General features: G+C 45.6%; 1 protein-coding gene across 1 annotated transcript; it reads left to right on the forward strand.

Moving 5' to 3' along the window:
- Nucleotides 1-4,108: 4,108 nt before the first annotated feature.
- Nucleotides 4,109-11,737, forward strand: wasf3a (WASP family member 3a). Its single transcript, XM_056285177.1, has 8 exons — nt 4,109-4,241; nt 8,450-8,584; nt 8,689-8,842; nt 9,137-9,254; nt 9,347-9,528; nt 10,739-10,966; nt 11,110-11,432; nt 11,580-11,737. Exons 1-8 carry the CDS (start codon nt 4,109-4,111, stop codon nt 11,735-11,737), a joined length of 1,431 nt encoding a protein of 476 aa, XP_056141152.1.
- The last annotated feature ends 276 nt before the right edge of the window (nt 11,738-12,013 follow it).

Here is a 12,013-nt window from a genome sequence, read left to right on the forward strand (position 1 = left end):
CGAACATGGCGCTGGACCATGGGCGAACAAACAGGCGGGTGGTTTAAGTTAGGGTTAAGGGTTGGGATGTGAACGCAGCGTTATTGACATTGAATCTTGCTAGCATAACGTTAGCTTTCTGGCTCATAGCTGAGCGGACTATTTCGTATCTCCCGTTGTTGCCAAGTCGTATGTAAGGTTCATCCTATTTACTGGGGTAGTGAACATCGTTTCCATTGCGTTAGAAATTAATGAGATGACAATGATTGTTCCAGGTATTAGTCAAACCCTCAGGCGTTACCACTTGTGGCTTGTGGGAAAACTTTTAATTGAAAAACACATGAAAATATAAATTGTCATAATTTTCATTACCTTGGCAAGTAACCATTGTATAAGCGGGATAATGCTCTCCGTTGAGTCCATTAATTCCTGATTATGGACATCTCGTCAAAGAAAGTATTGCAGCGAATTCGGGGAGCAGTCCGGGAACCGCCACAGTCGGGACGCGAACCCGTATCTCTCACTCTGCAAGCGACAACGTTAACCAGTCGACTAAAGGTTCCGACCCGTTAGTCAAGGAACAACGTGTCTACTTATCCATTCACGTTACACTACCCTCCTCCTTCGGGAAGCGCGTCCCTGCTTAATCATATCAGCTCTTTCACGCCTCCGATGACCTCACTGTCTCACCATCCCACTTCTGACACCAATGCAGCAAATTCGGGGGGCAGCCCGGGAACCGCCCACGGTCGGGACGCAAACCCGTATCTCTCACTCCGCAAGCGACGACGTTAACCAGTCGGCTAAAGGGTCCGACGCGTTAGTCAAGGACCAACGTGTCTACTTATCCATGCACGTTACAGTATTGTGGTAAACGTAGAAATAGCAGCAAAGGTAACCTTTCAGTCTGCTTTATTGAACTCACGCAGAGACAGGAATTTACAACATATATAAAACAATACATGGGAGTCATTTATCTGAACAACAATGTTGATCATGGTTTCAGTACCAAAGTTACACAATATAACAGAACGATAACTACAATCATACCACACTAAATAGTAATCACATAAACACATAAAACACTTGCAAAACATTTAATAACATAACTGACAATCTGAACGCAGTGCCTGATGGGTAAAATAGGGGGGCACAATTCTAACGGGGTAGCCTCTTTGCTACATTACCTCCTCCAGTGTGTCGCCTGTCCTCAGCCGACAACAAAGTCCCTATAGCAAAGGGGAAACCGTCTCCACCGCTGTGGGGGCGCGGGTCCGTGTTCCCCACTGTCCGTCCAGTTGATAGGGCTTGTGGGTGTAGGAGGGACCGTCCCGGGTGGGCTAAACTGATCTGGAGGTTCTTCAGCCAAGGGGCGGTAAGGTGCCAAACGGTCCCGGTGCAGAACTACCACCCGCCCCTGGACACAGTTTCACTCGGTACACAACATCCGAAAACTGCTCAAACACCTCACAGGGCCCCACCCACTGGCTGGCGAGCTTGGGGGCTACTCCTCTCTTCCGAGTTGGGTTGAAGATCCACACCTTCGCTCCCGGGGTGAAGGAGCGGCCCTGACAACGAGCGTCATATGCCCGCTTTTGTTTCGCACCTGCCTGTTCCTGATGCTGCCGAGCAAACTCGTGTGCCTCGGCCAGACGTTGTTGGAGGTCCCGCAGGTACTCAAAGCCGGGTATCTTGGAAAGGTCAGTAACAGGGGGCGTGCCAAAGGCTAAGTCCACAGGGGTCCATAGTTCTCTCCCGAAAATGAGCGCGGCCGGTGTACACCCAGTACTTTCTTGTACTGCCGACCGGTACACCCACAGGACCAGAGGTAGATGACAGTCCCAGTCTCGCTGGTGCCGTGAGGTGACAATAGCAAGTTGTGTTGTGAGCGTACGATTGAACCTCTCCACCAGTCCGTCGCTCTGGGGGTGGAGGAGCGTTGTCCTGGTCTTCTTCACCCCCATGCGTTTACATACCTCAGCGAACACCTGTGCCACAAAGTTCCGCCCCTGATCGCTGTGTATTGCTTCGGGCGCACCGAACCGACAGAACATCTCACACACCAGTCGCTCAGCTGTAGTAGCAGCGCTCTGGTCTGGGACCACATACGCCTCAGGCCATTTGGTAAAGTAGTCCATGGCCGCAAGGACGTAGCGGTTTCCGTTGTCTGTGGTGGGAAATGGGCCAAGGAGGTCCACACCGACCCGCTCCATGGGGACCCCCACCTGGTATTGTTGTAGAGGGGCATGGGAGCATCTGGTTGGTCCTTTCTTGGCGGTGCAGGCACTACAACAGTGCACAAAAAGTTCAGTGTCGTGCCTGCATCCGGCCCAGTAGAACCGTTGGCGCAGTTTGTTCAGCGTCTTGGCCACCCCATAGTGACCCGCCGCTTGCACCTCTTGTGTTTGGCTTTGACCCATGTGTCGTCCACATATCTGAACCAGTGGCTCGGAGGTGTTCCTATGTGGACGACACATGGGTCAAAATCCAAACACAAGATGTGCAAGTGTTTACCAAACACATCAACTCAGTCGACAAGAACATTAGGTTCACAAGGGAAGACGTAAAGAACAACAGTTTGCCCTTCTTGGGCTGTGACGTCCACATTGGGGAAGACAGGAGCCTCCACATTGGGGTTTACAGGAAACCTACACACACAGACCAATATCTACTTTTCGACTCACACCACCCTCTGGAACACAAACTGAGCGTCATCAGAACTCTGCAACGCAGAACTGACAATGTGCCCAGCAGCACTCAGGCCCAACGGGAAGAACACAAACACCTGAGGGGAGCTTTAAAAACCTGCAGCTACCCCAGTTGGACCTTTGTGAAAACTGCAACACATTCCAAAAGACCAACCGGGTGAGCGATGAGGAGAAGAGGAACAGAAGGAATAACATAGTCATCCTGTATGTTTCTGGGGTCTCCGAGAAACTCAGGAGAATTTTTAACAAACACCGCATCCCGGTATACTTCAAACCCAGCAACACACTCCGACAAACACTGGTTCATCCCAAAGACTGTGTACCACACACCCAAAAAAGCAATCTGGTGTATGCTGTACAATGCAATGAGGATTGCACTGACCTATACATAGGAGAAACCAACCAACCACTACACAAACGGATGGCCCAACACAGAAGGCCAAACTCCTCAGGACAAGACTCAGCAGTTTATCTACACCTAAAGGAGAAGACACACTCCTTCGAGGACAGCAACGCACACATTTTGGACCGGGGAGATAGATGGTTTGAAAGAGGGATGAAGGAAGCCATCTATGTGAAACTGGAAAAACCATCCCTCAACAGAGGAGGAGGTCTGCGACACCACCTATCTCCCAGTTACAATACCGTCCTTTCATCTCTACCCAGGAGACTCAAGAAGCCTAGCCTCCAAGAACAACAGTCGGTCATTAACAGCAGCTCCAACGACTCATGACCACTGAATGGAGCACTAACGAAGTCGAAACTAAAACCCCCAACCACCGTCGCTGCTTAACATCGGCTCACAAAGAGCCACGCATATCAATACCTCTGATAACGACGGGCGTTGCTAAACATCGGAACACAAAGAGCCATGGACATCTATGGCTCTGATAACGACTCAAAAGAGGATAAATATCCGAGTCTCATCACCAGCCAGTCAGGCTAGCTTGGTCTTGTCAGAAAGGCACGAACTGATGAAGCCTCTTGGATGAGAGGCGAAATGTCTTCACGGATATATACCAAGTCCAGTTGCACTTGATTCAACTCCTTTGGATAACCATGACCTGGATTAATGAGAACATTCACAGACATGTTTTTAGACAGATGTTATTGCTGTGCACTACAGTTTTTAGCATTTTTCTTTGACAAATAGGCTGTGTTTAAATCTCTACACAATTAAACAACAAGCCCTAAAAATGTTGATGATATTAATAAAAATATTGGAATAGTGTGGTAACCATGGGGATAAATTATAGGGAAAAAAATTGATGTGGCTGATGTGGCTGACCATTCAGTGGTTAGCTGTGTTCTCTTGCAGCAATTTGACTGGTTTACTGCTGTACAAAGTATAAAATGGTATCCAGTGTAACCTCACAAATAAATCCCGTGTCATCCAGCAGCTGGTGTGGTCAAGATGTGAGATGCCTCTTGTCAAGAGAAACATAGAGCCGTGGCACCTGTGCCTTAGTGCGGTACCTGAAGGAATCGGAAGTGAACTGGAGTGTGTGACCAACAACACGCTGTCTGCCATCATCCGCCAGTTGAGCAGCCTCAGTAAGATCCCACCACCTTTTCATGTTTCGCAGACGTTTTCTCAGTTTTATAATCTGCAGATGATCATTTTACGTCAGGGAATTCTGAAACCAAAGTGGATTTGTGGCTCTGTTCTCTGGTAATTATTACACATACCACCGCCGACCATTTTGCCAAAACTGTTTTTAAATGAATTGAAATTATAAGGACAACCAATGCAATTCTCGTGCAGAATTACCTTTAGTCAACAGGAAATACGATGTTGTTGATGTAGATTGATTTAAATGCATGGGAAAGTTGCATTGGTGTGTTTTTCATCATGTCAAAGATGACAGACTTGTGCATCATCCAGCAACATTTTCATATCAAAACATCATTTACTATTGCTGAACATCGATAAAAGAGACAAGGATAAATATAGACAAAGATAGTCTTTGCATTGGGTCACATTCAGAGGAATAATCTCATGTGGAAAGGTAGTGGTGCAATACATCCTATAAGGGGTATATGGGGACGACAAGCCACATACTATCCCATCATTGTTCCCCCTTGATAATGAGGTACCCTTGCTATGAAATCACAAATAATAAGAAACAAAAAAGGTGTCAAAGGGGCAAAAGGACTAGAAGAGTAATTACTGTGAATATGCAGCGTTCAGACCCTAATGATTTTGAGCTTTTGAAATTAGCTCCGTCCCCACATCCTCAAAAGCCACAGTTTGCACTGCTGCATACTTCAAACAGATATTTCTTTTGCACATAATTTTACTAGAATTATACTTAACCGACAGTGACTGGTTAAGTGTTCTCAGACATGGTAATCAGTGCCTAACAGAACATTATTAAGCAGCTCGTAAACAGCATTTACGATCCACATGTGAAAAAAATGAATATAGGATTACTCTTGAATGAAACATTAACTTCTTTTTTTTGCTATTTTGAATAGATGAGTTGTGCATTTTAAATGCATATGTTAATGGCTTAGCTAGAGCAAGCCTACTGTGAAAAAGATTGGGGAACCTGCAACACTATCATATCATACAGCATTTGTCTTTGTGGCGCCATAAATCAATTTCCACACAAGAAACCTGTGATTAAGAAATTATGTAATTAATTATTCATAAATATGTAAAGCAGTCTTTCCAAATATAACGTGTTTCCTTGAAATATTTAGGAATGATATTCCGTTGCATCCACAAGTCCTGTCATTGGTTATACAAACAATGTCTCCTAGTAATGAATTCAGCTACAAAAACATGTGATTAAAGAGGGCCCTGGGTTCACTTCCATCTGTGTGGAGTTTGCATGTTCTATATGTGTTGCATTAGTTTCCTCCAAGTCTAAAGACATGCATGCTAGGTGAACTGGAGTCTGATGGTGTCTGAGGTAGCCCACAGGTGTGAATGTTGCATGAGTGACTGTGTGTGTGTGTGTGTGTGGGGGGGGGGGGGGTGATGGACTTGCTGCCTGTCTGGGGTTTCTCCCTGCCCTCTGGGAGTGACTCAATATTGGCGGTGGTCACATTCTCCGTGTTTGAATGGAGATTACCTGAGAACAAAGGATGATGTGTTCCAGTTTCACCTGGTTTTAAGACTAGAACTGGGCCAAATACACATATAAATAAAACACGGAAATTATTTCTAAACTGTGCGTTATCATGTACCTTCATCAGTTCTGTATATTAAGTCCTGTACCATCTCAACTCTAACCAATCGCTTTGTATCACAACAGCTTCAAATAATGGGTTGTGTTGTCCAAAGCAAATATAGACACTGGCAAATTTGATTTATTGACATTCAAAGTGATGAATTTGATTGTGTTTGAGCGAGGGGGAGAATGAGGGAGAGTAAAAAATGTTCCAGACATCTGGCCTGTGGATATTTCCATTTGTGTTAAGTGCGTGTGTGTGTGTGTGTGTGTGTGTGTGTGTGTGTGTGTGTGTGTGTGTGTGTGTGTGTGTGTGTGTGTGCGTGCGTGCGTGCATGCGTGTGCATGCTTTTGGTGGGATTTGTAAAGTTACAGGAGCTTAGGGCTTACCATAAAGCTTTGTGTGACAGAAGCAGATAAGGCAGAGGTTGAGGGGGCGGAAAAAAAGAGTCTAATTCCACAATAGGTGGATTTATGCTGTTGGACATTAACGAACTGTATCATAATGTGATGACTTTGTGTACAATGGAATATCAAGAGAGAATAGAGGATCATGTATCCAACATCTGTATTCTGTTTATTTATCTTCAAATGAATGGGAAACACTGATGTGTTATCAGGCTCATATTCCAAAGTAAACACAAATACATAATTTATATGAATGATGTGAGTCTCTCTCTCTCTCTCTCTCTCTCTCTCTCTCTCTCTCTCTCTCTCTCTCTCTCTCTCTCTCTCTCTCTCTCTCTCTCTCTGTGCACCTGCATTCATTTTAGGGATCAGTCCAGCAGAGAAAAGCACTAGGGGATTCATCGCTTTTGTACAGCGAAACATATTTCCCTTATATAATGAGGCCTATTATTTAAGGTTTTGTCACAATGGTAACAATCTGATCATAAGGATCTTCTGTATCAGTATCACTGGATAACCTATATCCTAATTTGGTTCAGTTGTTTGTGGAAACAGGCGGCATGGTGGTGCAGTGGTTAGTGTGGTCGCCTCACAGTAAGAAGGTCCTGGGTTCGAGCCCCGGGGTTGTCCAACCTTGGGGGTCGTCCTGGGTTGTCTTCTGTGTGGAGTTTGCATGTTCTCCCCATGTCTGTGTGGGTGCTCCGATTTCCTCCCACAGTCCAAAGACATGTAGGACAGGTGAATCGGCATTACTAAATTGTCCCTGTGTGGGTGTGGGGACGGGCCCTGGCCCTGTGATGGACTGGTGGCTTGTCCAGGGTGTCTCCCTGCCTGCCACCCAGTGACTGCTGGGATAGGCTCCAGCATCGCATGACCCTGTGTAGGATAAGTGGTTTAGATCATGGATGGATGGATGTTTGTGGAAACACTGTCAGTTGCTGAACTAGTGTGGAAGGCTCAGGCCTGTGCTTAGTACAATTACTAAATAACTGCACACTTTGAGAGGACCTCAAGTCGATGTCACAAACCTTTTCAGCACACTTCTGTCAAGCATTGTACAGATTTACCACAACATACCTTGGGAAATGTGCTCCTCTCCGCTACTAAATGTGTTTATGAGACACATACGACAGGTGTCTAAAAGGATTGTTGAAGGGCGCCCGGGTAGAATAGCAGTTTATTCTATTGCCTACCAACATGGGGATCGCTGGTTCGAATCCCCGTGTTACCTCCGGCTTAGTCGGGCATCCCTACAGACACAATTGGCCGTGTCTGCAGGTGGAAAGCCGGATATGGGGTTGTGTCCTGGTCACTGCATTAGCGCCTCCTCTGGTTGCTCAGGGTGCCTGTTCAGGTGGGAGGGGGAACTGGGGGGAATAGTGTGATCCTCCCACATGTTACGTCCCCCTGGTGAAACTCCTCCTGTCAGGTGAAAAGAAGCGGCTGGCGACTCCACATGTATCGGAGGGGGCATGTGGTAGTCTGCAGCCCTCCCCCCCCGGATTGACAGAGGGGGTGGAGCAGCAACTGGGATGGCTCAGAGAGCGGGTTCATTGGCCAGGTACAATTGGGGAGAAAAGGGGGGGTGGGGAAAGGATTGTCGAGTCCAGAAATGTGCATTATGGCTCATCAATTAAAAAAAAAAATCTTCCCTAAACTTGTCTTGACTGCCATTCAAATGCCTAAGTGAAGAGAGTTTTACACTTTATCCACATTGTGGTTTGTGTTTATTGTGGATTCTGGGATTCTTCTTATATGAGGGAACTTAAACAAGTCCCATCACATTGTTTAATGACATGCTTGGTGATTCAGAAGTAATGCAGATTAAGCAGTTCAAGGCTTTGTTAGATTCCCTCTATTATTGGCTGTAATATATATTGTCGCTTGAGGGTTTAATGATTTTTTTTCTTGCACTTCTTTCACATCTGTGGGTCATCATGTCTACTGAATTGATCTATTTGTCTGGCAATTCTCACACTCTATATATATTGTGTGTGTGTGTGTGTGTGTGTGTGTGTGTGTGTGTGTGTGTGTGTGTGTGTGTGTGTGTGTGTGTGTGTGTGTTTGTGTGTGTGTGTCACAGGTGCTAAAGGCAGCTTTCACTACTCTCCTCTTATCTCACAGCTTTGAAACAGGTGTCCATTGGTTAATGGCCCCTCTTCTCTCTCGTTTCAGGTAAGCATGCGGAGAATGTGTTTGCTGAGCTTTTTAGTGAGGCTAATTCATTCTATGTGCGTGCAAACTCTCTCCAGGATCGCATTGACCGCTTGGCTGTCAAGGTCACTCAGCTGGACTCCAGCGTGGAAGAGGGTTAGTAAAGGTCATAGGTCTTCAGGGGTCAAGGGCAAGGTGCTAGTTAGTACACGCTCCATATGTCTCAAATTAAACTCGCAACCTCTGTCTCGCTGTTTCAGTCTCTCTCCATGACATAAATATGAGGAAGGCGTTTAAAAGTTCGACTGTCCAGAACCAGCAGGTAGTGTCCGGGGGCAGTATGCCAAAACCTGTTGCCGAGATGCACAACCAGAGTGACAAGCCCCCGCCTCTCAGTGCCCTCACTGCCTACAGGTACTGTTTGTGTTGTACAAGCTGTGTCACAGCAATCCAGTCAGCCTTCGCTGCCAATTCGGGAGTGTTATTTCCTGTGGGTTTTGGCCGTTATGCGGCGGCGCTGTTTGTAAGGGTGGGGATACCTGCAGTCAGCTGAGACTGACGAAGTCACTCAGACGAGCGACGAAACGTATCTCCCATCAGACGTTGTGTCCAGATGAACCGATTCAACGTCCTGGGATTTCCTTACCTGGATTATTGAGCATGCATCAAGACGTTATTTCATGTGGTTTTGTTCTACGTTGAACACAGGGAAGATCGCATTGACGCTATGAAGTTCTACACCGACCCGTCATACTTTTTCGACCTGTGGAAGGAAAAGATGCTTCAGGACACGGAAGACAAGCGGAGAGAACGCCGAAGGCAGAGGGTGAGGGTAAACTCCTCTTTACACGTGTTTATTCAGCAGCGCAATGATCCCTTGCATGTGACCGCCGTCTTATTTGTCATCCCCTCTACCAGGAACAAAGGCGATGTGTAGATAGCACACTTCAACGTGAGGTTAAGAAGGTGAGAAAGGCCCGAAACCGTAGGCAGGAGTGGAACATGATGGCGCTTGACAAAGAGCTTCGGCCAGATCACCGCCATCCACACACTCTCCGTCATGGGGCTTCGTCTGAGGGTTCCCTCTCCCCCGATGGCAGGTGGGTATGTTTCCTGTAGAGCCCTTTGTGCTGCTGCAAAGCACCTTGAGGCAAATTTGTAATTTGTGATATTGGGCTATACACATAAAATTCACTTGAATCAGTGACGGCTGAGTTTTACAAAGGAACTCAGAAGACGATCTCAGACTGCAATTGAATTAATAATGATAATAATAATAATATAAACAGAATTGTTAGTGTAACCGGTTATTTTCTTGCCCGGTGCGGGATTCGATATGGGGTGTGCTGCACCACAAGGCGACATCACTAACCGCTCGACTAAAGGGTCAGACCCGTTAGCTAGGGACTAACGTGTCTTATTAGTAGTTTACAATAGGTTTTATTGGAATTATTGTAGGTACAATAAAACATTCATTTTTCTTTCATCAAAAGATTAATGTATTTAAATTTTATGGCGACAGGCATGGAGAGCAGTGCACTCTGAGATGCTTCATGCATGTATGTTATATCAGTGAGTACATATTTGCTTGAATGTGCACATCAGAAAATCCATGTACAGCTTGTTTGCAGCAGGATGATGAAGCCATATAAGTACTCCGGGTTTATTCAAAAGTACAGAGCGCTTTCTGAGTTGGGAATTTCAAGCGGTCTGTGACCCCTTCTGAGCACTGCAGTGTGTGGCAAGCTCTCTGCATAATGTATAGTTCCAGCTAGCTAGCAAGCTAGCTAGCTATCTCCGTGTGTGTGTGTGTGTGTGTGTGTGTGTGTGTGTGTGTGTGTGTGTGTGTGTGTGTGTGCGCACGTGTTCATCTGATAGTTGTCTTTTGTGTAGATGATGCGTAAACTTGCCACTAGTTTTTATGATATGTGAAATTATTTTAGCATTATACATTCACTTGGCTGTGCAATTCTATCACCACTAGAGACAATATGCCAATTATCACAGATTCCGAATTGAAATATTATGTCACTATCATGTCAAAATTTTTATATGTCGATATTGAAAACCATTGTTGACATATTTCAAGACCAGATAATAAGTAACATATTGTATGCTTAATTTAAACAACCATAATCATTGAGATGACAAAACCGGGAATACTGGAATTTACATATGAACATTAAGTTTGAAAATTGTGGCATTTGTGACCTACATAGTATATTAGACAAAGCTTCAGTTATGATAATGATAATGGGAAAATGCCCCACCTGGATATACCAGTCTGTGAAGACCTCTTTGTTTATGTAGACTTGACCTTCCAGACTTCCCAGTTCCTCCATGTCCTATCCACGCTCCGTTTAATTTCGCCAAGCCTCGTGGTTACATGCCTGGGAACGCCCATCCTTCACCACCTGTGGAGCATGAATACCACAGCATTGAGGTTAACTACAAGGGAGCAAGCCTAAGCTACAACGCACCTGTAACTCAGTCTTCAGAGCGAAATAATGGTTTATTACCTCCACCCACTGATTACAAGTATGTTTGCGAAATAATCATCTCTGCTTTCACACGAGTCAAATAAAGAATGAATTTCACCGTTATTGTTTTCCATGATATGATTTGCCCAGCACATTGTTAAATCAAACATTATGCTCTCTCTTGCTCTATTTTTCTGGTAGCCCCGTGGAATACTTTGCCACCATTGGACCACCACCTCCTGCCCCAGGCCCAATCATCCCATCAGCACAGACGGCCTTTGGATCTCCGCTGGGAGCACTAACACCTACACCCCATAACGGACCCTTGCAAGTGGGCCCAGGCCACTCACTCCCACCCATACCTGCCCTAGGACCCCGCATGGTTCCTCCTCCTCCTGGTCCTCCACCTCCACCTGTTCCCCCAGCTGCACCCACTCATCTACCAGGACATAGTGAGGCTAAGAGAGCTGATGCTCAGCCTATAGGAGATGCAAGAAGTGACCTGCTGTCCGCTATCCGCATGGGTGAGTCGGGAGGATGCTGACGCTTATGATTTATTCTTGTTCCCTGTTCATTTTTATACTTGACAGATTTACAGATCTACCTATACATTTTTATATGTGTGTGTTTCTGTTTGTAATATTGATAATTTATTTGTGTCCAATTGTTAGGCATCCAGCTGAAAAAGGTTCAGGAACAGCAAGAACAGCAGAACAAGCGAGAGCCAGTGGGGAACGATGTGGCCGCCATTCTGTCCCGACGCATCGCAGTGGAGTACAGTGACTCCGACGATGACTCTGAGATGGACGACAATGAGTGGTCAGACTGAGCTCACCCTTAGGATGCAAATGACCTGACATTTCCACTTTGCTGAGGGTCACTTTTCTACCATCTTCCGAGGCAATTGGACATGGGGCAAAGCTATCTGTGGCATGAACAAATACAAACGTTTTTTTTCTTTTTATGATGCTACCACACAAATATGTCAAAGTATATACAGCTTACTAGACAGTACAATTGACAACATTTGTATAAAACACATAGCTAAAATACTGCGTTCACATATGATCAAACTTGATGTGAAATATTACGGTACACCGAGTAA

The sequence above is a fragment of the Lampris incognitus genome, chromosome 8 (genome assembly GCF_029633865.1).
Source record: "Lampris incognitus isolate fLamInc1 chromosome 8, fLamInc1.hap2, whole genome shotgun sequence".
Classification (NCBI taxonomy): domain Eukaryota; kingdom Metazoa; phylum Chordata; class Actinopteri; order Lampriformes; family Lampridae; genus Lampris; species Lampris incognitus.

Excerpts from the sequence above, each read along its gene's own strand:
- wasf3a (XM_056285177.1), top strand. The coding sequence starts at position 4,109 with ATGCCTCTTGTCAAGAGAAACATAGAGCCGTGGCACCTGTGCCTTAGT. Across the intron at positions 8,585-8,688 it reads GGACTCCAGCGTGGAAGAGG|TCTCTCTCCATGACATAAAT; the intron begins GTTAGTAAAGGT and ends TCGCTGTTTCAG. Across the intron at positions 10,967-11,109 it reads CCTCCACCCACTGATTACAA|CCCCGTGGAATACTTTGCCA; the intron begins GTATGTTTGCGA and ends TTTTTCTGGTAG.